The following is a 25,879-nucleotide window of genomic DNA, read 5'->3' as shown; positions in this document are numbered from 1 at the left end:
AAACTGTATTCATAAAAGTGTTGTGAGTATGAAAATAGTATAAAAGTGTTTAGTAAATTTTAATGTAAAATTGATATAAAATTATACATAATAACAAAAGATGAACATGATAGTGGGGATGATGACAACAACAATGATGGTGAGGGCGGTGGTTGTGATGGTAGTGTTGGTGGTTGTGTTTATAGTGGTGGTGATGGCAATGGCGATTGTGACAACAATGATAGTTGCAGTTGTAGTTATGATGTTAACGTCGGCGGTCATGCTTGTGGTGGTGCTTGTAGTGGTCGTGTTGGTGGTGTTGGTGACGCGATTGTGGTGTGGTGGTGTCACCAATGGTAGTGGTAATGGCAATGGTGGTGGTGGTCAATTTATTCTTCAAAGATAAAATGTGTCTACATGGATAAATAACGTCATTTTTTAAAATTAATGAAGATATTACAAAAATTGAAAATATTCATTAAAAATTGCTTTTTGTTACTTAACTAAAAAGTGAAGTAGTTTTTGGTTAAAAAACCAATACCAAACGGGACCTATTAATGATTAATATAATTAATAAAAGAGTGACAGGATTAGTCGTTCATGCATGTATATTAATTTGGGCCACTTTGTAAATATTACAAACATGATTGATCAAAATCAGTCTATCAACAGAAAAGAAAATCAAAATCAGTCAGTGCACGCGTGTGTAAATTTGTTTTGATAGTTCTTTGTAGCTTTTCAAGCATTAATAATTATGATAGTCCCACACGTGTATGTGACTATTTCTAGCACTTACCTTAGTTTTAATTAAATAATTGTTCTTGCATTGATAGATAACTAGCCTTTATGCACGCGCTCATGTGCGTACAGAAGACATTTTTTGAATTACGGCGTGCTACGTGCGACTTACACGTTTTAAATGTATTTATATGCATGAATTGACAAAAGGAAAGTCAAATATTTGAAGTAAATGAATAATCTTATATCATGCTAGAAAAAACCCCTCGCAAACCAATCAAAGTAACTGAATTCACTTAATAAAATCGATCTTTCAATTTCCATCTACATTCTATTGACTTTACATTAAGAATATAGAAAATAATATTTAATAAACAACTGGTTGAATCACATTATTGCTAGCCTATTGTGAGGCTAAGTCCACTGTAACATCCCACATTGTCCAGAAGAGTGGATCCTGTAAGCCTTATATGTATATTCTCATCTCTACCTAGCACAAGGTCTTTTGGGAGCTCACTTACTTCGGGTTCCGTAGGAACTCCGAAGTTAATCGAGTTCACGCGAGAGGAATCCTATGATGGGTGACTCACTGAGAAGTTTTCCCACAAACAAAACCGTGAGGGTATAGTAGGGGCCCAAAGTGGACAATATTGTGCTACAATAGAGTCGAGCCCGAGATGTGGTGGAGGCCCGGGCCAGGATGTGACACCCACACATTCCCTTTTAATGTAGATAAAATCGTATGTTGAAACAAAAAAAACAAAAACATTTTTGTCCAAAAATTTTTGGTGAAGCTTGTGACCCCAAAAGGGGTTGTTGGCTTTATATATAAAGATTTGACAACTAATTTAATCACATTATTATACACGTGCGAAAGATTTTTTTTATAACCGGCATTACATGCCTCTTAAGATGTTTTGAACGTGTTTAAAAATAGAGAAAATAATATTTAATGAACAACTGATTGAATCACATTATTGCTAGCCTATTGCGAGTTACTAATTAAAAAAAATGTACAAAAATAATTAATTAGTTAAAAAAACAATGTTAAAAGGATGAAAATACCCCTACATTATTTTGGGTTGGTTTTTCATTTTTTTCATTTTAGGGGTATTTTTGTCCAAAACTTTTTGATGAAGCTTGTGATCCAAAAGGGGTTGTTGGCTTTACATATAAAGATTGGGGGACTTTTCTTCATTTCACATTTTGATAGATATAATTGGGGGATTTTTCTCCACCTTCACATTAAACAAAGGGTACATGCCTAACTTTCTTCATTTTCCATATGCAAATTTTCTAATCTTCAGATTTTAACTTCACCACGGCAACTTGGCCAAGAGAAATCTGCAAAGAAACGAAAACAAAGAACACAAAGTAAACAGAAAAATATGGACAGATGATGTCAGTTTTAACAAAAGCGCGAGACTATTTTGTATTTTTTTTCACTTAACCCTATACAGATTTTACTTAATGTGTTGTCGTAGTCAGTCGATGCCATTAAAAGTTTTTTTCCCAAGTAACCAATGCAGTAATAGAGGCAAAAGGCAAAAACCAAAAGGGTATGTAAGAACCAGCAACTCATATGCAAACAATCTTGCAATATTAATTAGGGATTCGAGGAGCTCCTCTCTGTTATCTTTGCCCAATAAATCAACACTTCTAGAAATTGTTGTTTTTCTTTTTTAAGTGTCCTTAAATGTGGATTAGTCATTTGGTCTGAATTAATTAGTACTAAATAATAGGCAAATCCAAGTCGCTCTTGCAGGCAGCCGAAATTGAAGTCAAGGCTCCCTTCCAACAAATCCAAAGAAATTATGATCTTCCTACAATATTTGGGAAATGTATATGAAAAAAATTCATTTATAAATTACAGTCCACTTAATCCCTACTTCCTTGATTCTGAAGTTAGCAAACCAGCAAAGCAAAAATTATGAATTTTGGAAAGGAGGACCTTGATCTGGTTTTGGTCCCAAGTGGACTGTTCATCATGCTTGTCTATCACATATTCCTCCTCTACAGATATCTCCATCAACCTCACACCACAGTCCTTGGGTTTGAAAACAATGACAAAAGAGCTTGGGCTGAAAGAATTATGCAGGTAATAACAATCTCTCCCTGTTTCTCGATGAGCGGACCGGATTATATAACAACCTGACATGCATAAGTGCAAGAAAAAAGATTTTGAGATTTCCAAAGTTGTGACCCTAGCATCCAATTTGGGTCCTTGATGCACGTTGCGTAGCTGCATAATCCGGTCCGCTACCTATTACCCTAGCATAACCTAATTTTCATTGCACCTAAATACCTTTAATTGCAGGTTGATAAGAGAGATGTTGGCACAGCCTTAAATGTGATCTCATCCAACACATCAGCAGCAACTTTTTTGTGCTCCATCTCCTTGACTCTCAGCTCCCTCATTGGAGCTTGGCTCGGAAGTAATTCAACTAAGACAGTCTTCCAGAGTGAATTGATCTATGGCAACACCAACCCATCAATCCTCGCAATAAAATACATAAGCCTCTTGACTTGTTTTCTTCTAGCCTTTGCATGCTTTGTTCAATCGGCAAGGCACTTTGTCCATGCAAACTACCTGATCAGCATGCCAGATAGTAACATTCCGGCGTGGTACGTGCAGATGGCGGTGATAAGGGGAAGTGATTTCTGGTCACTTGGGCTTAGAGCACTCTATTTTGCTCTCACTCTTTTGCTGTGGTTTTTTGGTCCGATTCCGATGTTTGTTTCCTCCATGGTTTTGGTCATAGTTCTACATAACCTTGACACAAACACCAGACCACTGCATCAGCATCAGCTTCCGGGAAAGGAGCTCGTTAAACACACCGGCGAGAGAATCTCAGAGGTGGCTGTGACCATTCAGCATGATACAGAAACGGTTAAAACTACGACTAGTAGTACAGCGTAATTTTCAATCGTGTATGCATGTTTGTTTGGAGTTGTTGGGTAGTAGGTTTCCTTAGCTAGTAGTGCTATTTGATTTATATGAGTGTGCTGCCAAGGAAGATCAAATTGTAATTTGATTAAAAAAAAACCAATGTCTTACAAACACCACGAAAGAGTTTTGGAAGCTAGAAATTGGGAGATTAACTTCAAAATTTCCCTTCAATGGCCCAAAATTTTGTTAGTAGATTGGAATTTAGCATGATTATTACAAATAAGCACCTAGCATCCTAGTTTTGAAAAAAAAAAAAAAAAATCAACTGTTATTGCACTCGACTACTAACGCACTATAGACGAAGAGGTTTCTCTTTTATTGTAGTTTGATCTCTCAAGTGCTTTTCTCTAATATTATCGGTTGTCAGAACTACTATTTTAGTAAATTTATATTGATTGGCTAGTACATGGAGATGTCTATAACCTATGCACTACAAGTTGGATTTTTACCTAACTTGAAACGTGTGTTTGAATACTCTTTATATATAGCCAAGACAAGTTGTTGGTTTCTATATTTTATTTAGAGGCAGTTGAATTGACAGTATTGCTTAATTAATTTTGGTCTAATAAAATTATTTTTTCCCAATAATAAAAGCAAACTTATGTATGCAACTTGTTTTATAGGACATCCTTGTGAAAACACATGTGTACATACTCCATATTAGAAGCACACATTGACTTTTTTTTAGAACCTCGATGATACTAAAAAAATTTATGAATCTGAAAATAAAAAGTTACACTTAGCCAAGAAGACATAAAACTTCTCTCTCATAAAATAAGAAAACCAAAAATAAAAAAAATAAAAAAAAATAGGGACATAAACCTTACCCTTCTTTAAAAAAATACAAAAAAACGAGAGGGGACACAAACCTTACCACATATCAAGAGGGGGAGATAAACATGTAGGTGGGCATGCCCAAGAAACCCAAATGCAGAAAAAGAAGAATCTGTATAGGAGGAGCGGCATGTTAAACAAATACGAGTGAAGACGAGAGATGCACACATTGATTTAAAGTTGTGCATAATTGATAACGTAAGTAACTGGAAATTATTGCATTCACGATCAATAAAAATTTGATTTAACTCTACAAACTTGACGCTCAAAAAACCACTAATAATAGTTCGTTTGTAGCCATGGCCTCCAATGCCAGTCACTTCTGATCACCGCCGGACTTTCTCAAAGTCGTGGCAAGATAGGATCACGATGGTCGCGACAGATGAAGCTAACATGGGAATAGGTCCAAAAAACCACAATAGAAAATTGAGAGCAAAGTAGAGTGCTCTAAGCCCAAGTGACCAAAACTCGCTTCCCCTTTCAACTGCTCTCTCGGCTTTTTTCACGTCGCTTTTCGCGGTGGCTCCTGGGGTGGCTAAAAGGTAGTTTGAGTGGACAAAGTGCCTAGCTGATTGAACAGCATGAAAAAGCAAGGAGAAAACATGTCAAGATGCAGATGCACTTGATAGAAACGGTTAATGGGTTTGTGCTGCCATATATTATTTCACTTGGTAAGAAGTTGTTAATGGAGTTTGCCATCCAAGCTCCAATGAGAGAGCACAGAGTTAGAGAGATTGATGCTAAGGACGTAGTTGCACTTGTATTGGAGGAAATGACATCAAAAGCTGTTTTAACTTTCGTTGCAACTTGAACATCTTCACCCTGCAGCAACCAACAGTGAACAAATTAACCCGGAACATGCAATGGCTCATAGCGCAAATGGTTAACAGCTTTCGTCCATGCACTTGAGAGTAGTATATATAAACAAAGTTCACAAAATTAGGTGAAATTAAAGAAGATATGAAACTTACCTGCAAGATTTTTCCAACCCAATTTTTCTTGTCAATGTTTTCAGATTCAATGACAGTGGAGAGAGGGTGATTGATGTATTTGTAGAGCTTGCTTCAGTTTCCATTTAGATGCAACTAATAGTTGACATTGAAAGCTGTTGCCGAAATCGAAAGCAAGTGGTAATCTTCAAACTCAAAACTACAAGGTGGAGACTCCTACATGCTGAATATTCTGCAAGTTTCTGATTTGCGGCCAAATCTTATCCCTAGAATCATGGATTGGACTTGACCGGACAGGAAAGGACGGAACCATTCCTTTATAAATAGAACAGGAAGACCCCTTACTCATCGCCATTTAGCACCAAGAGATCGGAAAACTATGGAGTTCTAATCATGCTGATTTACCACCTCTTCCTCCTCTCCTCTATAAGTACCTCATGCAGCCTCTTTCCACTGCCACTGTATACGAAAACATGGACAAAAAGAATTGGGTTGGCAAACTTCTGCAGATAAGCATCATGTGTCCTTTTTTAATACAAGCGATATTTGAAGGACCTCGACTGCAAGGGCACGTAAACGCTAATAACCGTAATTTGTTTACATTTGATGGCTGCAGGACCAAGATGCTACGAAGAATGTTTTACCAGCTTTTACTGTGATTTCCTCCAAGTAAACTTATCAGTAATCTCTCTAACTTTCTGCTCTCTCATTGGAGCTTGGATGGCTAACTCCACCAACAATTTCGTCCCAAGAGAAATAATATATGGCAAAACACACCGATCAGTTATTTCTATCAAGTACATCTGCCTCTTGACCTGTTTTCTCCTTGCTTTTTCATGCTTTGTTCAACCAACTAGCCACTTTGTCCATTCAAACTACCTGTTAAGCACTGTGGGAGCTACTACGAGAATCGATGGTAAAAAAGCCGGGAGAGCGGTTCAAAGAGGAAGTTCAGTTTTGGTCACTTGGGCTTAGAGCACTCTATTTTGCTCTCAATTTTCTTCTATGGTTTTTTGGACCTACACCGATGCTTGCTTCCTCCATTGTAACGGTTCTGATCCCAAGTTGCCATGACTTCAAGAAGCCAGATACAAATCAGCAAGTCATCGCTATGTAAATGAAGGGTATTATTCATTTCTTGGGCATGAATTTTGTACACAGCTAAAACCATATATTCTTCTTCCTTGTTGGACATATTTGTTCTGTCATTTGTGGTTTTCATCAAGTAATAAACAATCCTATTCATGTTAGAAATTTCAATCCCTAATTGCACGAGGGGTAGTATAAGGAATAATGATAGTCAAGCATGCTTGATATGTCACCCGAATGGTAAGGCCAGCTTCTGCAACATTTGCAAGCAAGTTGGCCTGGCCATTTGGTTTAGCAGCATCCAATCTTCGCTCCGGTTGAGAGAGGTCCAAAGTTCAAATTTCACGAACAATAATTGTTAATAAAAGAAACTTTTGTAAGCATGTTTCGTTTGGAGCTTATGCAAGAGGAAGTCAATGAGTGCTTTTAACAAATCCAAGCACAATGGAGTCCTCAACTAATATATATGAGTAAAAGGTCTTCTTGTGATAAGATTTGAGTTGCAAATTAGACCTTGCACAGAATATTCAGCATATGTGAGTCTCCATTTTTGCAACATCTTACAATGTCAACTACTAGCTGCATATAAATTGGAAACTGAAGTAATTAAGTTATAGTATACAGGCAATCGAAAGCGAGTCAAAGATTACGTTGTTAAACAAATCCCGAAATATCCCATGAATCTTGGGCAGGACAGCTTATAAACAGAACAAATCCTCTACTGCATTATAGTTTTTAGCACCATGAGGTTAGAAGCTATGGATTTTCTGCATTTTCAGAAAGAGCACTTAGATGTGGTGTTGGTCCCAAGTGGGCTCTTGATCATGCTAATCTACCACCTCTTCCTCCTCACAAATACATCACTTACCCTCTCTCCACCGCCATCGGTTCTGAAAACAATGACAAGAAAGTTTGGGTTGGAAAAATCTTGCAGGTAAGTGCCGTATCTTCTTTTATTTCTCCGAAGTTCATGATCTTTTGATTGATATTGGGGTAGGGGTGAATGCTCCTAACCAGTTCAGCTACGAGCCCTTTCAAGTTCCGTGTTAATTTGTTTACCATTTGGTTGCGTCAGGGTGAAGATGTTCAAGTTGCAAACAAAGTTAAAACAGCTCTTGATGTGATTTCCTCCAATACAAGTGCAACTGCGTCCTTAGCATCGATCTCTCTAACTCTCTGCGCTCTCATTGGAGCTTGGATGGCAAACTCCAACAACTTCCATAAAAAATAATATATGGCAACACAAACCCTTGAACTACTTCCATCAAGTACATCTGCCTCTTGACATTTTTTTGTCCTTGCTTTTTCATGCTTTGTTCAATCAGCCAGCAGGCCCGGCCTAGACCCAGTACTGGCAGAACGACCGTCTGGGGCCCAAAATAATTGGATGCACCAAAATTATTAAGATGATATATTTATATATATTTTCATAAGAGTATAAATTTATAAAATTTGGTTCAATGACAAAGAAATTTAACTATAACTGATGGTTTTGTTGTTTGAAATTAATGAGGAGGTCTTGGGTTCAAAACACTATGTGTGTGCTTATTTACTTTTCAATTTTTACAAATTTCTTTTCATAAGAGTATAAATATATAAAATTTAGCTAAATGATCAAAAAGTTTAATTAGAATTAATGGTTTTTGTTGTTTAAAATTAACGAGAGATCCTAAGTTTGAAATGTTAAGTGCATATTTATTCTTTTCAATTTTTACGAATTTTTGTTTGGTTGTTAATTTATTTTTAATTAGTAGCTAGTAGTTATGTGGGTTGTTATTTTTCAACATTTGTTCCAATTCAAGTCTAATCTTCAACAAAGAGTATTGTGTTGACCAAATTTTTAGACCGAATTTGCAAATCATATGACACGTCATCAAAAAGTTTAAGTACTAACCCATTTATTACTTATACATATCAACTAAAGACTCAAAAACATCATTATTTTTTTAGTCCCATATTGACAAGGTTAGTAAATAAAAAAAAACATCTCACGATTTATACAAAAATAATTTAAAAGTTTAAATGGAAAACAAAAGTTATATCTATTTTGACACACCCCGACCGAGATCGGAGCGTGCTGGCCATCACACAAAGGTGACGTAGCCATGTGCACGTGCGGAAGCTAATAAGTAGTAATATAAAAGTACGAATAATTAAAAACTAGCATACAAGTACTAGAATGAGTGCTAGTTAGTGCGATACAAATTCAGAGCAGGTCTATAGCAGTCCAAATAAAACAACAACAGTAGTACGCCCGAAGGCGACCCTACAATGGGGAGTGTCTGTCAGAACGCCGAAAAGCTCTCAAGGGAAACCACCGCAACGGCTAAGCAACTAGAACCTGGAGGGGCGCAAAACAAAAGCGTGAGTGGGCAAAAACAATTCTTTCTAAAACCATTTATAAAATACTTTCTAACCCCTCGCCGTAAAACCTGTATACTTCCCAGAAAATAAACATATATACGTATGTGTAAACATGCAAAACATGCTCAAGGGTATACCAATCATGCTCAAGATATGCCATGCCAAAATCTCAAAGTGATATGCAGGTGCCCAGGTATAATCATAATCAATATCATGTAATCAGGCAGCCGGAGTCACCTACGTGACCTGTACGGCTACATCTAGAGCTCAAATCTCACTCTCGATATCTAAGCCTGCCCACGAGTCGGAACCACCTAAAGTGGTCTGTACGACAAGCCTGGGTGTAGCATATATATACGCTCTAGTGCTACGATCACGTGAAGGCTGTGCGAATAATCGCGGGTCACCTACGAGTCGGAACCACCTATTGTGGTCTGTACGACAGGCCTATGCACCTAGCTTGGATCCAAGCTGAGCGTATGGTGCGGGAGGTGAACAACACGTGAAGGACTGTGCCCTACTCTGGGCGGGAGCACTAACACCGGGGGTGCAGGTTATGAGCTCTCTAAGCATCTCTAAACACTATGTAATGCAATCGTTAATTAACGCTTACCTGGCACTTACCTATGCCTCCACAGCACCCACATATAAATATAAATGACATATGCATATGTATATGTATGCCACAAATAATGCATGCAAAGATGCATAAACGATAAATAATAAAGTGCTTGGCATAAGGCAAATAACCCTTTTTAATTCAATTTCTGGGAATATAAATGTATATAGGTATATACGGAAAACAAAAGCCCACTCACTGGTATGTAGAAGGGTCGTAGCCCCCCTGTCTCGCGTGTGCACGCTCGTCCTCTGGGTACGTGTCACCTAGATGCGAAACAACTATAAAAACGTTAACTTTAAAGCACATAACCCGTTTCTCGTAATAACTTCTCATACATTGCTCAAAATGGACAAATGAATATACCCACGTGCTCTACACAACCTCAGGATCACAACCATAATTTTAGAAAAAATTTTGGACGCCGCACGCGCCCCCACGCGCCAGCACAGGCACGTACCTACGCGCCCCCCACGCGCGGCCACGTGCCAGGCACACTGACGGTGTCAACAGACGCCGTCAGGAATATTCCGTTAAACTGACGAAATATTCCGTTAAAACTAACCGGATCCGTTAACGGCGTTAGGAATATTCCGTCAGAATTGACGGAATATTCCGTCGCCTTCTTCATTCGAACGCCGGCGACGTCGCCGGCGCCGGAAACTGGGAAAACCTGCAACTAGGGTTTTCTCGCTCGTTTCTCGACCGTTTTTTGTGATTCTTGGACCAAATGAAAGCCCTAGACTAGTAGAACATGTCCCAACAAGTTTTAAGGGCTAAAACTAAGAGATTATACCTGTGCAAATTCTCCAAAATCGGCCAACTTCGAGTAGGACGATCCCGACGTCCAATTTTGTCCAACGAAGCACTCCGAGGCTCCTTGGGACCTCACCAACACATCTACAAGCTCAGAAAACCCAAAAACTTAATGTACAAACTTTGCATGAACAGTACACAATTCGGACCACTTCGAAACGACGTGAAAACGATGTGTTTCTCACCTGAAAATGCTACGGTTGTGTTCCCCTCGACCTCACGAGCTCAAATGTGTCCTTGGTTTCCTCGATCCACCACAGTTTGAGGGGTATGTGTGTTGGTCCGTACGTTTTTGGAAGAAGAAGAAGAAGAAAGGGAGAGAGAGAGAGACACGGGACAGAGACAGAGAGAGGGTGAAGAGAGACAGTGTATGTGCAGGTGTGTGTGTGTGGCCCAAAGCTTGCCAACACCACACAAAGTAACCAAAAACAATAATACGAAAACCAACTAGGGGTAAAAAGGTCATTTCCTAAGCACATTTCCGATATTTTCGGGACGGGATGTCACATATTTACTTGTAAACCCGGAGTTTTTTTTTTTGTTTCCTTCTCACGTTACAAAATATATTAGTTTTTTCGTGTTTCTAAATTATTAAGTTTGAAGTGCTTTTTATAAGTATAATTTTATCGATGTCTTAAATGTGAAAACAAATAATTTTCTTATATAAAATGATGGCACATTTTTTTGCGTCACCCCGGGCCTCAAAAATCTCTAAACTAGCCCTGTCAGCCAGGCACTTGGTCCACCCCTCCTTTGGAGGCTGGCCCAAAGCCTAAAAAATTAGGCTAGCACCCAAAAAACTCACTCCACCCCCACAAAATAGGCCTGCCTAAAATGGACTAAGGGAGGAACTGGTCTATCTGGCATCATGCTGACACCAGCATAACGTCAACGAAGGCCAGAATTTTTTTTTGCGTCAGGTACACTAAAGAGGCGCGAGATATGGCCACATGGCGCGTCTTCGGCCGTTGGATTTCCAATGGTAAAAAAAATTTGAAATTCAAACCCAACGGCTAGTGACGTGGCACAATCTGAACTGTTAGATTTTCATATCAACGGTCCAGATTTTTCGCCCAAAAAACTTTAAAAAAATAGATAAAATGTCATAAATTAATGATTTTTTTATATATAAATAAAGAAAATATCATAAATTAAAAATAAAATAATTATTTTAATTATTTTATAATAAAAATTAATGATATTTTAATAAAATAGACTAGGTTATTTAGTTTTAGAGGTGAAAATGCACTTGGCCAATTACTATTCATTTGGGTGGGGGTGGAGTTGCTCTCAAAATACCTGTTAACTGCACTAGGAGCCACTACGAAAAGCGACGTGAAGAAAGCCAGGATAGCAATTGAAAGGGGAAGTAAATTTTGGTCATTGGGTCTTAGAGCACTCTACTTTGCTCTCAATTTTGGGAGTTTTAACGAAAAACCACATTTTTACACAAAAAAATCAATTCTGGTACTATTCACTTTACCTTTTATTTTGTCATTATCGTTAAAACTCAAAGTTTTCAAACCCTTTTCATTAGTTTTCCTCTCAATTTTCTGTTGTGGTTTTTTGGGCCCATTCCCATGTTTACTTTGTCTGTCGCGACGGTCGTGATCCTATCTTGCCACGATTTTAAGAACTACGGCGGTGATCAAAAGTGCCCGGCGTTGGCCAAGGCCCGAAATGAACGGTTATTGTTGGTTTCTTGAGCTTAACGTTTGTCGAGTTGGATCAAAGTTTGATGGATCATGAATGCAATACCAAACGCTTACCATACAACAAAACCCGACAGCCTCTGTCAGCGACAACGACCGATGCAGTTCCTGAGAGGTCCTCCCGCTCCACACATCTTTCGACACGTGTTATCCGAATCTCGAGATAGGATTACCCTCACGCCCAGCAAGAAGGAAAAATGGAAGACTGAAAATTTTCTCTGAGTAAGTTAAATTACCTACAGCGCTGAGCTGTGGGGCGCAAATCACCGAAATGACGGAATTAGCCCTTCGCTAGTGCAACGCGTGGCGAGGAAGGGGACGGAGAAGGAGCGTAACTGAAAAAACGACGTCGGGTGCGCGCGGATGATTAAAGTGACAAAAGTACGATGAGGGGCAGAGGCACTGGGCCAAGGCAGGGGCAGTACCCCGGTAAAAGTCGAGCGGTCTCTCCTACAAAAACGACGCCTTTAGTCGTTTAGGCCCTTTGGTCATAAGAGCGAGTCCAATCGATTAAGGAGGACAAATGCGCTGAAATTGTCTTTATTATTTACTTTGAAAGGTAATTATTTTTGTGCAAGTTTACTTGTTGAAGAAAAGGAAGGAGCAGGAGTGATTACTTGTTGAAGAAAAGGAAGGAATAGGAGTGATTACTGTTTAAGGAAAATTAATGAAAATGACAAAATAAAGGGTAAAATGAATAGTACCATGATTGACTTTTTAGTGAAAAAATGTGGTTTTTTGTTAATGTGAACAATACCAAGAGTTTTCGTTAAAATTCCCTACTATTTAAGGTTAGGCATGAATTGGCAGGGCACCTGCAGCCCACTCGCTGATCAAACAAGTATTGAGTTAGAGAGATTTTTCAATGTACTTTAAGTCCGAGTTGGTGTATTTGTTTTGTATGTGTCTTAATATTATGAGAGGAAGATTAAAAAGTATATTTTTATTTTATAAAACGACACATGATGTACTTTTTTGCTTTTCAGGCACATGAAAATATCATGCTATGAGTTATATGTTTGTTTAATATACGAGAGCAACCTACTTAGAACATGTTCACAAAAAGATTTTACACACGACAATATATTATTAAACCAAATCGTCAAATGAGCGTGAATTCATCTTGGTAATTCATTCTATTGATACATGGGTTTTTGCTGAGACCAAGGCGCCAGGCGCGAAGAAGAAGAAGAGAAGGTCATGTGCATGGTAAAGAATCAAGAAAGGTGGGGGTAGGAGAGGACAGGAGAGGGTGGAGACAATTGGCCCACTGGATTCGTATTTGTAATGTGTCACATGGTTTTGCACAAAGTGGAACCTTGTAGGGTTATTAGGTTGTGAACTCACTTGGCTGCGGATTTGCTGCATGATTTACAATTGCCACACTAGGGGTTAGTATGTTCACTTATTCAGTATCAATGAGATCATTCTTGCAGAACATATTCGAAGTTCAAACATAGCGGATTTGGGAAAAATTATTCGAAGGGTTACATGTAAAAGTTCACAAATATTTCAACATAGCGGATTTGGGAAAAATTATTCGAAGGGTTACATGTAAAAGTTCACAAATATTTCTTAAACATACAATAACTTCAAAAATTAAACCAGAGTTCCGTCATTCATACTAAGACGAGCAACTCCTCTTTGAGGCATTTTAATAAGCAGTTGTACAAAAGGTAACTCTAACTTTTAAAAGAGCAACACCAAAGTCATCTATGAAGATTTATCGAAATTTGGAAGTTCAATTGATCATGTGCCCGTGTCCACCCATGGTTCAAAATATCCAATTTTACATGATGTTAGCGTAAAAGGAATCTTAAAATGATTACCAATTATTAAACCAAAACCAATAAAACTGAAAATTAGAATGGCGTTGAATCTTGAACATGTTGAATTATTCATCTAGATGCCCTCGTTATACCTGTTTGCCGTAGGTCCACATTTGACGTTCTTCATTTGGATAAATTCAGAGACGGTGAAAAGTACTTTAGTTTCATCAAATCTTTCACGTAAATCCAACAACTTGCAAAAAGGGGTACTTTCACTCTTCACTTCGATTCCTTCACGTTCATGTAAGCAAATTATTAGCCTGGCAAACCCAGCAAAACCATAACTGCTTTAGCAACAATTTAATTTCGTTCACTTACAGTTTTACCATGTCACCGGACATCATTCTGAGAAATCTTACGCATAAAATCTAACTGTTAGTTGCAACCAATATAAATATACGTAAAGATTTACATATCGCACAATAACGAAAATAACTAGTAACTAGTAACGAAATAAATGTTTCGAGTTGACAATGATAGGAGTGTAGTCGAAGGATGTTATTAAAAAGATTCGTTAATTAAGTTTTAATTGATCACCATTAGGACAGCATTATGATATCAGATTGTCTCCCACATTATTAAGTTTTGCTTTTTTAATGATGTTTTTTAACCTATGGTCATCTCTAATGGTATTCTTATATTTGGCCTCCATTCGTATATATAGCACACTAAAAATAGAGTTTTTAGAAGAGTGGTTATCATTTTTCATCACCAATGGCGCATGAGCTATATATATATTTTTCTAAATATTTTATTATTTAATAATATATTGAGGAATATTAAATTGTACAACACTCAGTCTAACTCATCAACTATTATGTATTGTTTAAAATTAATTAAACTGGAGAAAAAAGTAGGAAGAAAATGAGTAAATATATGGGAAAAAATTATTTTGTGCTAAGAAGGTGTGAAATTATTAGAATGTGAGTGAGATATTTAGATTTTTTTGAGTTTTTATTTTTATTTTTGAACAAACGATATTATTTACACTAAGAGGGATGCGTAGGCTTGGCCTCACAATGGGCTAGCAATAATGTAGTAATTCAAATTCGCCTTCGGTATTTAAACAAATGGCTGATATTTGATATTTACAAAATTATCACCAGTTTTGACATTTTTTTCTTAATAAAAGAAATCCCAGCCCCAAGTTCCAAAACCCCACCAGCTTACTTAAAGGGTGTGTTTGTTTGCAATCACTGGGCTTCATTGGACTGGAGTAAATTAAGAGTTGGTGTAGTCCCATATTTGTTACCTGCAAAGACTAGTTTTAATGGAATTAGAAGAGACTTGTTTTGACAAAAGGGCTCGCTAGATGGTCTTAGTGAGACCCTTTTATTTAAATTCGGCTATCTTCTTATAAATTAGAGTATTTAAATTCTTAATTGTCGCGTATAATATTTCTCTTCCAAAAAATGTTTGGAAATTTTCTTGTGAGATCAACAGAAAAATATATATCATTGTAAAGCTAAGACTGAAGTCATTTGTCATAAAACTAGAATCGAGGCCTTTTGGGTTATATATTATAACTTCATTCCAACTAAAATTGCAGCATTTTGTAATAAAACTTCACTCATGTCTGATGTGCATGTGATAATTAATAAGTTGAAAATAATATTAGTATCGGTGGAAGTAAGTCTTTAATCTGATACTTTGACAAAACTTACAGTATTGAAGCTTGTTTTGTGATTGTAGGTCCATGGTTATTTCGTCAACGAACTTTTCAATAACTCTCCAAAATCCAAATAAAGATGATCTAAATTACGTAGTATGAACTCCGAGATTTATAAAAAGTAAACCAAATGAAAAAGAAGAGGGTAACAAGTAATCGTTTATAGAATCCAGGGTCGAAAGCAAAACTATAGGAATGTAAGGGTGAAAAATAAAAAAATGAGTGGGGTGGGTGGGACTGACAGAAAAGTTAAAAAGTGAGGCAAAAGGGAAACAATTTATGATGCCAAGTTGCCAACCCAGTGAACCTTTAAAGGCAGCTGCAGACACGTCTCTTTCATACCGGCCACGGCCACGGCCACAGCAATTCAATACACACAAGAAAACCTCACGCTTCCCCATAAGACCTTTTTCCATCCCTCATGCTTGCTGAAGAAATATTTTTTAGTGTACTCAAAACACGAGAGCGTTATACCGTATGTTACTGTATAATTAGAAAAATATAATTTTTTTAAGGGAATTGTTATTAGTATTTCAAAATTTTCATTCTAAACTTATTACAAGTATATTTTTCTTTCTAATTATAGAAAATTGAAAGTGACAAATGAGATTTCTGAAGCGTTAATAATAATTCTCTTTTTTAATTGTCCCTTCAATTACATAATAACATAGGACGCACTAATAAACTCTGAGTCAAAAGTTCTCCTTGGTCCACAAAGAAATTTTAATCTTCTCTTACCCTAATTACCTCTCAACTTTTAAGAACATTTCGAACATAATAGAACCTTTTTCCCAATCTAGCTTTCGACGTAGGCAATTTAAAGTATAAAATTAGGGTAGTGCTATTCTCACACTTCTTTTTACCTCTCACATACCGTTGTTAATTTTTCCACTAATATTCTTTAGTTTATTCAATCCAACGAATCGAAAATTGAAATAAATGTGTGAAAAAAAAAAAACTGAATTGTTCTATTTCGTTCTTAAAATGCGCAACAAACCCACATTGAATTGCTGCAACTAATAATTAACTCGAACTGAATTGAGAGACTCAAAACAAAAGAAAGAAAATAAAAGACACTTTCATCATTGACAATTAAGCACCACCAAATAAAAGCTTGATAAACATTTCTTGTTCTACAAACACGAAATCAAACTGTGTGTCAAACGCTCTCACAGGGCGAGTGGTGGTTGACAACTTTCCCATGCGAATCGAAAGACCCGAGTCATTTGCTCAATCGGGCATTGAGTTGCAACCCGTTTTATCCGGGTTATTCACCTAAGCATTGCAAAAGCGACTGAAGCTAGTAAACCTTAACCTAACGTGTATACACACACAAATATATATATATATATATATATATTTATATGTATAGGTGTATAGCCCTATAGCCTGTGGTTACTGGGTTCTTTGCAGTTGATGGCTCAGGTCAGATAAAGACCTGCTCCTTTACTGTGACACAATTGTTTATCCAACAACTAAAAAGACGGTTTTACCCTAATTTATACCGTACATGCCAAACAGTAGAGTATAGTAGAATTCTTTTATTTTTTTGTTATATATAAGAACATTAAACTAATAACCGCAATGACCTATAATTTTAATAATGAAGTTTTTACAGTAGAGCGTAGGAAAATTTGAACCACATTATTACTAGCACATTGTAAGGCTTATCCCACTTTCTTACTACTTTAGTATCGTTTGTTAAAAAACCAAAAAAAAAATTCTTTGGACCTTCCTACATTACTTTAATTGGCAATTCAAATAAGTTTCCAAAACCGTTAAAATTTAAGTGAATAGCTATATGTTTTTTTTTTAAATGATCAGCTGATGATTTTATCACGATAATCCACCATTTAGAAAGTCAAGAAGACTCAAAGTCTGAAATTCCTGATCACAATTATGTGATTCACATCGTTCAACCAAATAGTTGTGACAATTATTTAAAGTTTGGTTGTCCTTCCTTTTTTTATGGGGAAAGGTTGTATGGGTTTGATTTTCATGAGTGAATAGTTTATTTGTGAACAAGTTTAGGTTTGTGTGCAAAAAAAAAAGGGGGGGGGGGGGGGGGAGGGGGGGGGGGAAGGGGGGGGGGCTGGTATCAAGGAATAACAAGCAAGAATGTTGCATGTGAAAATGTCCTAATTAATCACAACCTATGTCTTTGAGTCCATAGTCTGTTGAAAAATGTTGATATTTAGTATTTTTTAAAGTGCGATCCACTTCTGTGAACTTATATTTAAAGGACAGAGATCCCATCCAGATCTCACTCCACCAAATCTTAAAGATTTGAAGATCTAAATTGTTGAAATTTGATCTAACGGCTACAAACAGGGGGCCCTTCTAAAAGTGATAATAATTGTAGCTGCTTAATCAAATTGCAAGGGTCCGGATCTCCGAATCTTTAGGACTTGTTGGGGGAGATCCGGCTGGGATCTCTGTCCATATTTAAATGTGACTTTTTCAATCAAATATATAATATTTTTTTATAATTAAAAATCATAATTTTCAATACGTATAGTATAACTAGTGATCTTTGGTCATTGGATCATTGACTATTTAATTTTTTAAGTAAATCTAACTCTCCAGTTAAGGTATGTCATACACTGGAGTATAGTAGAACTTTCGTTTTTAATTTGCAAGTCAAGTTTTTACTAAAGTCCATGTAGATGTGAGAAACAAAATTTGATCATTAGTTATAGTTTCCGACCAAAAAAGAAAATGATAGTTAAGTTGGTTAGGGCATAATTGTTCACTGCTATAATATATCTTAATTGAAATATGATTCTTTTCCCTCTTAATTTGTATTATGCAGAAATGGGAAGTGCCATCTTTTTACTTGTCCCCCAACTGATTAAGCATAAAGACCCACATTTGACATTACTTTTGCCCTAAGAAATTAAACAAGAAATAATGAGCCATAAGACTCTTATGGAAACAATCAAACATGGGCAGATAAAGCAGTTGGGTAAATTTGCAGCAAAAGTGAAGAATGTCTTAAAGATTATGCATGTGACTTTTGAATTTGGAACATGTGTTTTTTTTTTTTGTTTTTTGTTTGTTTTCCAAGTTACCGAGTGAGTGGTGAAGGTAAAAGCTTGCAAAAGTTGAATGTGTAAAGCCTACCAGTTCAGGTTGCTAAAATAGCAACCCAATTTCGATTTGTGAGATGACGAAGGTTGCCCTAAAAAAGAAGTTTCCTAAGAGTACACTATAGTTTTCGAAAGTTGGATATTTCATACTGCCCATATTGTTACTATCTTTTGGCCAGTTTAACCAAATGGTTTTGGTTGTGCAAGAGGAACTGACCCCAAGAAATAAAGGGAGGAGAAGATAAAACCCAAAACATCCCCAAAATTACAAAAAAAAAAAAAAATTGTCTTGAATGGTACGTTATCAAGATTCTAAGTCAATCACATACTGATATGTAAGATTTTGGTTTTGTCAAAATCTTAATTAAAATAAATTAAATATGGGAGGAAGGAAAGAATGAAGATTAAGGAAAAAGGGGGGGGGGTACGAGTGGGATTTGATGGAGTAGAAGGGGACAGAATAGACATCCGCCCGGAAATACAGGGGGTGCCGTACAAGACCTCCACTCTCTCTCTCTCTCTCTCTCTCTCATACACACACTGTTTCTGCCACACATCACACCCAGCAGCTGCAACAGTGCTGCAGTTCAGCCTGCAGACGGAGTAAAAAGGTTTAATCTTTTTTTATTTAAAAACCCAAAAAGGGATTGAATTCAACACCAAAAGAAGTCCCATATTAAATTATCTGATTTTTTTGGGTATTAATTTCCATTTTCTTTTTCTCACCTCCCAAATTGTAAAAGCTTTTGAGCTTTTGATTTGATACCCAAAAGCCCGTCCAAAAGAAAAATAATAATGCGTTCAAAAAAAAAAAAAAAAAAAAAGAAAAAGAAAAATAATAAAAGTTAAGAATTAAGCAGAAAAGAGAGAGAAGTGCTTTTCCGAGCTTCTTTTAGCAAAGTGCCATCAAACCCATCTCTCAAAATGCAGGAGAATTGAAACCTCCTCTACTCTCTTTTTTCTTTTCTCCATATTATAAACAAGCTTAAGCAGAAGCAGAAGCAAAAAGCAAAAAAGCAAAGTGCTTTTCTCCTTCTTCTTCTTCCTCTTTCGCTTGTTGGGTCCTTACAGTTTCTGTTTAATTTCACATGGCGGGTCTAATTGATCTGAACAGTGCGACTGAGGACGAACAAACGCCATCGTCCGGCTCGCCGTCTTCGGCTTCCTCTGTTTCCGACGCTCTGGGTTCTTCCGCGTCGGTGTGCATGGAGCTCTGGCACGCCTGCGCTGGCCCACTGATTTCGCTGCCGAAGAAAGGGAGTGTGGTGGTGTATCTTCCGCAGGGCCACCTGGAGCAAGTCTCGGATTTTCCGACCTCGGCTTATGATCTCCCGCCCCACCTCTTCTGTCGGGTTGTCGATGTCAAGCTCCATGTCAGTCTCTCTATACAATGAGCCTCTCTCTCTCAAATTCTTTTTGGGTTTTGGATTTTTGATGAAATTTGATAGCTTTTGGGGTTTTGCTATCTGGGTTCTCAATTTCTTGAGGGTTTTTTGGGTCGCAGGCTGAGACTGGCACTGACGATGTCTTCGCTCGGGTTTCCCTTGTTCCTGAAAGTGAGGTGGGTTTATTTGTACGGGTTTTGATTTTCTGTTTGGTTCCTTAGAAAATGCTGGAAAAGTAAAATTTTTCTGAGAAAATGCTCACGTTGTGTAGAAACCGAAACAATTAAAAACCCAAGCTTTAGAATTTCACTTTCTTTCTTTCCCGCTTTGGCATTATCAAAGATCATATGTTAGCATCTCTGTCTCCTTACTGTTAGTCATTTCACGAATTTATGAATTAGTTACTTATAATTTATACAATTCGATTTCGGGGTTGATGTTTTTAATTTTCTTTGCTCTTCCTGGTGATCGTGTGATGTTTTTATCTATTAAACATTGACATTGAGGTGATTTCACTAATGCTTTAATCTGTGTAGGAAATTGAGCACAGATTGCGGGAAGGGGAAACCGATGCAGATGCCGAGGACGACGTTGAGGCAATGGGGACGTCAGCCACACCCCACATGTTCTGCAAAACCCTTACTGCTTCCGATACTAGCACTCACGGAGGCTTCTCTGTGCCTCGTCGTGCTGCCGAGGATTGCTTTCCTCCCCTGGTATTCCTAGTTCATGTTCTCCCCCAACTTTTGGTTTAGCTTCTGCATAACATTTTTGAGACTAAATTATTAGTCTAATCAAGTACATATTAGTATTTTGTTTTTGAGACGAATAGATTGTGCTTTTAGGATTACACTCAACAAAGGCCTTCGCAAGAGCTTGTAGCAAAGGATCTGCATGGCCTGGAGTGGAGGTTCCGACATATCTATAGGGGTAATGCAAAAAATATGATCCCTTTTGTGCTTCATTAGTTGGGGGTTTATCTTTCCATGATACGGTAGCGATCTTATTAGAGTTTTATACTGAACTTTGTAAATTGGATGCTTTAGATTCAATGTTTTTCTGTTTCTTATTCCTTTTTTCTAATTGGTTTGAGTAGGGCAGCCACGGAGGCATTTGCTCACCACTGGGTGGAGTGCGTTTGTGAACAAGAAGAAGCTCGTCTCTGGAGATGCAGTGCTGTTTCTTAGGTATATAAACCCTTCGATTGAAGAGATTTTGGATCCCCTTATTTATAATTCTCATCCAGTATTTATAATAGGGGTGACGATGGAGAACTGAGGCTCGGAATTAGAAGGGCAGCCCAGTTTAAAAGTTCTGCTACTTGTCCAACTCTTTGTAGCCAGCAATTGAACTGTAGCGCTATCACCGATGTGGTGAATGCTATATTCGCGAAGAATGCTTTTAATGTGTACTACAATCCAAGGTAATCTGGCGCTCATCATTTAACATGTTCCTAAAATAATCTTGAAAGTTATTGTGCTTGAGACTTTAGACCTTTCTTCCTTCTGCATCTTTTTTCCTTATAATCGTCCATGATCTTGTAGGTCCAGCTCTTCTGAATTCATAATACCTTCCCATAAGTTTTTGAGGAGCCTAGATCATTGTTTTTCTGCTGGAATGAGGATCAAAATGCGTTTCGAAACTGAAGATGCAGCAGAGCGAAGGTTTGGCATTCTTACTTTTGAAATAGTTGTAGTTTTGTGCAAAATTTTGATTAAATTTTTCTTTTTGGCAGATACATTGGGTTTATAACGGGGATTAGTGAATTGGATCCTGTAAGATGGCCTGGTTCAAAATGGAGATGCCTAGTTGTACGTATTTTCTACACAAACTTATATGTATTTTTTTTTTGTTTCTACTTATACGTATCTGCTTGAGAAGGTTCGGGTGGTGAATGCCAATGTACTAAACCAAAAGTTATCTTTAGGATACCTTAAATTCTGTATTTATCTTCTTTATGGGACACTTCCTATACTTATTGGTTATTTTACAATGAGATTCCCAAAACCATTGTCATGAACAAATCTATGATAAGCTTTTCTGAACAATAGTTGAAGCATGAGAGTGCAGAAGGTAACAAAAAAAAAAAATGTAGCCAGCTTCACCGTATTCCAACTAGGATGAATTGCACACACTTCATATGTCATGTGAAATGTCACGATTTGGTAGAGTTTCTGGCTAAATTTAGACTGGAAGCATAAATTTTCTCCCGTATTAGCTACACAGTTTTATCTTAATTGTTGATCAAGCCACCCTACGCATAGTCCTACGGAATAGAAACTCAGGGTCTATGAGCAATTATGTCTTGATAGTAAGAGTTAATTTTCACTGTCTTGAGAGTCGTTTACCTAAATCCATATTGACTTCTGGTATTCGCTCATGCCATTAGCACTAGATATATTGGTTTGAACATTTCCTTTGCTATTGCAGGTCAGGTGGGATGATATAGACACAAGTAAGCACGGCAGGGTTTCCCCATGGGAAGTTGAGCCATCTGGTTCTGTTTCTAGTTCCCATACCCTAATGGCAACTGGCTTGAAGCGGTCCAGGATTGGTTTGTCTGCAACAAAACCAGAATGTTCAGTTCCTAGTATGTCCTGCAATCATACCACGACATGTCATCATAACACTGGTCTCTGCAACATAATTGATTTGTTTGAGTGTTTCCCTTTCAGATGGTGGGATTGGAACATCAGACTTTGGGGAATCTTTAAGGTTCCAGAAGGTCTTGCAAGGTCAAGAAATTTCGGGGTTTGATACTCCTTTCAGTGGTTTAGGTGGTCTGAATTCGCTTCCATCTGAAGCAAGGAGAGTCTTCCACGGTTCCGGTGGTTCTGGGATTGCTGCTGGAGGTAATGGTCTCAGACAGTCACTTGTGGATTCTGAGATTGCCTCAAAAGGCATAGGCTTTGGTGAATCATTCCGATTCCGTAAGGTCTTGCAAGGTCAAGAAATACTTCCAAGCTCACCATATGGAAGAGCTCCTGCTTCTAACGAAGCTCATGAATATGGTGGACCTGGAATCTATGATGGTTTTCATGTGCCTGGCTTTAGGAATGGATGGTCCACCATGATGCAGAGCAATAATACACATGTGCACTCATCTGCCCCATCTGTGCAAGTTTCATCACCATCGTCTGTGTTAATGTTCCAGCAAGCAGTGAATCCAGTTGTGGAATTCAACTCGGTATACAATGGCCATAACCCAGAGGACCATAGAGTAAATCGGACTCTACATGTCTCTGAACATGATGGTGGAAGGCAAACATCATCCTCGTTTGGTGAACGTAACTTCAGCAGGGAAGATCGTGGAGGCACGCATTCTTACAATCAGCATGGTATTTCACCTCATCCAGGTACGAGTCAATCAACAATTAGTGGCAGCCAGGATTCTATTTCACCAATCAAAGGTAGCTGTAGACTCTTTGGTTTCTCATTGTCCGAGGACAAATGTGTCCCGGATCAAGAGGGCAACCCCAATGTTGGAGTGCGGTTTCATTCAAAGCCTCCTTTGATGACTTCAACAGTTGGAATTACCTGTACTAAAGTAAGCAACCTCTTTGCTGCATGAAATGCAATTTTCAAATGTTACGATTGGGGTATTTAATCTTCTATTTGACGGAAGCAAATGATTATCTGATTAGCAAGTGGGATGTTTATGTCTAGGATTGGGCTTTTGACTGGCGCGGAGAAAGGATGGAAAGCTGTTTACAAGGATAGTGATCATCCTGTGCTTGTTGCAGATGATCTGAGGCAGCAACTAGTAAGTCCTCACACGTTTACTTGTTTTATGTCTGTCTATATTTGTTCTGTTTGCAACCTAGCATCGGAATCTACATGCATTCTTCATTGCCTGTCTATTGTCGGTATGGCTTGAAGTACGCTTATAAACCCTACCTATGGAACTCATTATGGCCATGTTTGTCGTCGCACTATATCTTCCAAAGTCGTATAAGTAAACCCGATGAACATGAAGAAGATGCTTGTGTTCCGGTCATTTATTTGTTTGAATCTCTCTTTTGGCAGGCATTGTTACTGTAATATCAATAGTTTTGCGTTGTGCCGATGAAGAAAACTCTCGACAGGCGGAGGTTTTCTTCGGGATTATGTGTGTGCTGTCAATTATGTAACTTAATTTTGAGGCAAAAGTTGTAACTAAGCGCTTCAAGGGACTTTGATTTGTAATCTTAATTCAGCTTTGAGAACAAAAGTTTGTAGAACCTATATTTAATATTGCTTAACCCTCGTATGTAAACCTGATGAAAGAGGGCTTATCTGCTAAGGCACAATACTCCGATCTGTAACATTTCTTTATTTTGAAACTAGTGTATCTGAGTCTTTGACCCGACTAATTACTAAACCCCAGCTTGACAGCTGAACATTTGGGGAGCGAGAAACTTTAGCATTTGCTACGTGGGTATTGTGGGAGAGTCGAACCTCACACCACTAGGGAGCAAACCAAGTTCATGAGACCAACAATTTTTAAGTAGTCGTCTAATGGTTAGGACTTTTTAAGTAAAGAGTACGATGACTATTTTATAAAAATGAAAACTAACGAAAAGTTTGAAAATTTTTTAATTTTAATGAAAAATGACAAATAAAAGTGTAGTGAATAGAATTAGGTAAAAGTAAAAATGTGGTTGTTTTGTTAAAAGTGAACAGTACCAGGAGTGTTTTGTTAAAACTTTTATAAAAATGTTAGCTGACATATGACATATGTATTCTATTTAGTCCCAATTTATTTGTCCCACAAGAAAAGATTTGGGTTTTGGATAAAACATTAAACCCCCAACTTGTAGATTTTGGTTTTATTTTTGAGTTCCATGTCCAATTGACTGACTAACAACCTTTGCTTTTCAAAGTAAACACAGAATTGTTATTTTTATTATATGCTAACTTGCTCATTTCCACGCAATAATCCAATTAGGTCGTTTCCTCTTGTTCATCTGGTAAACCTAACCTTGTATTTCTTCCAACAAGAAAATAAATTACACGTTAATGTATCAAGCATCAATCTAGCTACATTAATCTCAAGATAACTAATCGCCATCAGGTGACTTAGTGATCGGGGACGAATTCTAGGCTCGTGTTCCACATGGGGGGTTTTGGATTCGATTTTTGGCGTTGGTGAATCACACGACAATGGCTAAGGACAGACTGAAATGCCTCTATAAGTCTTCACTGCATCCGAAAAGGTGGATTACCATAACGAGTCACCAACTGATCCCTTTTTTTTAAAGAAGAAAAAAATAATCACAAGATAACTTGGGATCTTAGATTGAAAATTGTATTCATGCATATTCATATGTACTTAACGTTTAGCTGCAATAATGGTTGCCATTAAATACATATTTAAAGAAAAACGATTTTAAGTGTCGCAAGGAAAATATCACATCCGAGTGTAGCATTCAACATGTGATCATAAAGTCGTTGATTAGCAAAAATCTTCCATCTTCAAATCATAATAAAAATGCCATATACATTTAGAATAATAACATCGATCTGACCGATTCATGTAACAAATTTCAGATACTTAAAATAATTATATATATTTCCTATAAAATGTCACAAGATCATGTAACGATATTTACAAATCCGTAACATAATTTATATAAACAGAAGAGTAAGATGAGAGCGTTGACCCCCACATGATCAGATTCAGGATCGATGATCATGTGATTCACGGCTCAGATTAATTCAAACATGTAATTAAATATACGAAGCTTCCAACAACCGCCACGACTAGAATTTCCACCCCTCGTGTCTTTGACTGATTCCTCGTGACGTGGGCGGAATTAAAAAAATAGAAAAAAATAATGCAACGAAAGGTACGTCCACGTCACGCACTCGTCAGCA

At 37.5% G+C, this 25,879-nt stretch overlaps 3 protein-coding genes across 3 annotated transcripts; 2 read left to right on the top strand and 1 right to left on the bottom strand.

The window, feature by feature from the left end:
* Window positions 1–2,492: 2,492 nt before the first annotated feature.
* Window positions 2,493–3,757, top strand: LOC137722425 (uncharacterized). Its single transcript, XM_068461425.1, has 2 exons — window positions 2,493–2,815; window positions 3,035–3,757. Exons 1-2 carry the CDS (start codon window positions 2,648–2,650, stop codon window positions 3,635–3,637), a joined length of 771 nt encoding a protein of 256 aa, XP_068317526.1. The 5' UTR covers window positions 2,493–2,647; the 3' UTR covers window positions 3,638–3,757.
* Window positions 3,758–4,827: 1,070 nt separating this feature from the next.
* On the bottom strand, window positions 4,828–5,971 carry LOC137722432 (uncharacterized). Its single transcript, XM_068461438.1, has 4 exons — window positions 5,886–5,971; window positions 5,473–5,563; window positions 5,170–5,323; window positions 4,828–5,069 (listed from the first exon to the last, which is right to left on the bottom strand). The coding sequence occupies exons 1-4, from the start codon at window positions 5,969–5,971 to the stop codon at window positions 4,828–4,830; spliced, it is 573 nt and encodes a 190-aa protein (XP_068317539.1).
* Window positions 5,972–19,470: 13,499 nt separating this feature from the next.
* Window positions 19,471–24,348, top strand: LOC137725999 (auxin response factor 3-like). Its single transcript, XM_068464850.1, has 12 exons — window positions 19,471–20,011; window positions 20,143–20,199; window positions 20,560–20,739; window positions 20,869–20,953; window positions 21,120–21,210; window positions 21,282–21,446; window positions 21,568–21,687; window positions 21,759–21,834; window positions 22,454–22,613; window positions 22,699–23,570; window positions 23,690–23,786; window positions 24,050–24,348. The coding sequence occupies exons 1-11, from the start codon at window positions 19,727–19,729 to the stop codon at window positions 23,741–23,743; spliced, it is 2,145 nt and encodes a 714-aa protein (XP_068320951.1). The 5' UTR covers window positions 19,471–19,726; the 3' UTR covers window positions 23,744–23,786; window positions 24,050–24,348.
* Window positions 24,349–25,879: the final 1,531 nt, after the last annotated feature.

This window comes from Pyrus communis, chromosome 2, assembly GCF_963583255.1.
Source record: "Pyrus communis chromosome 2, drPyrComm1.1, whole genome shotgun sequence".
Taxonomy (NCBI): Eukaryota; Viridiplantae; Streptophyta; class Magnoliopsida; order Rosales; family Rosaceae; genus Pyrus; species Pyrus communis.
This window is presented reverse-complemented; position numbering and strand designations above follow the sequence as displayed.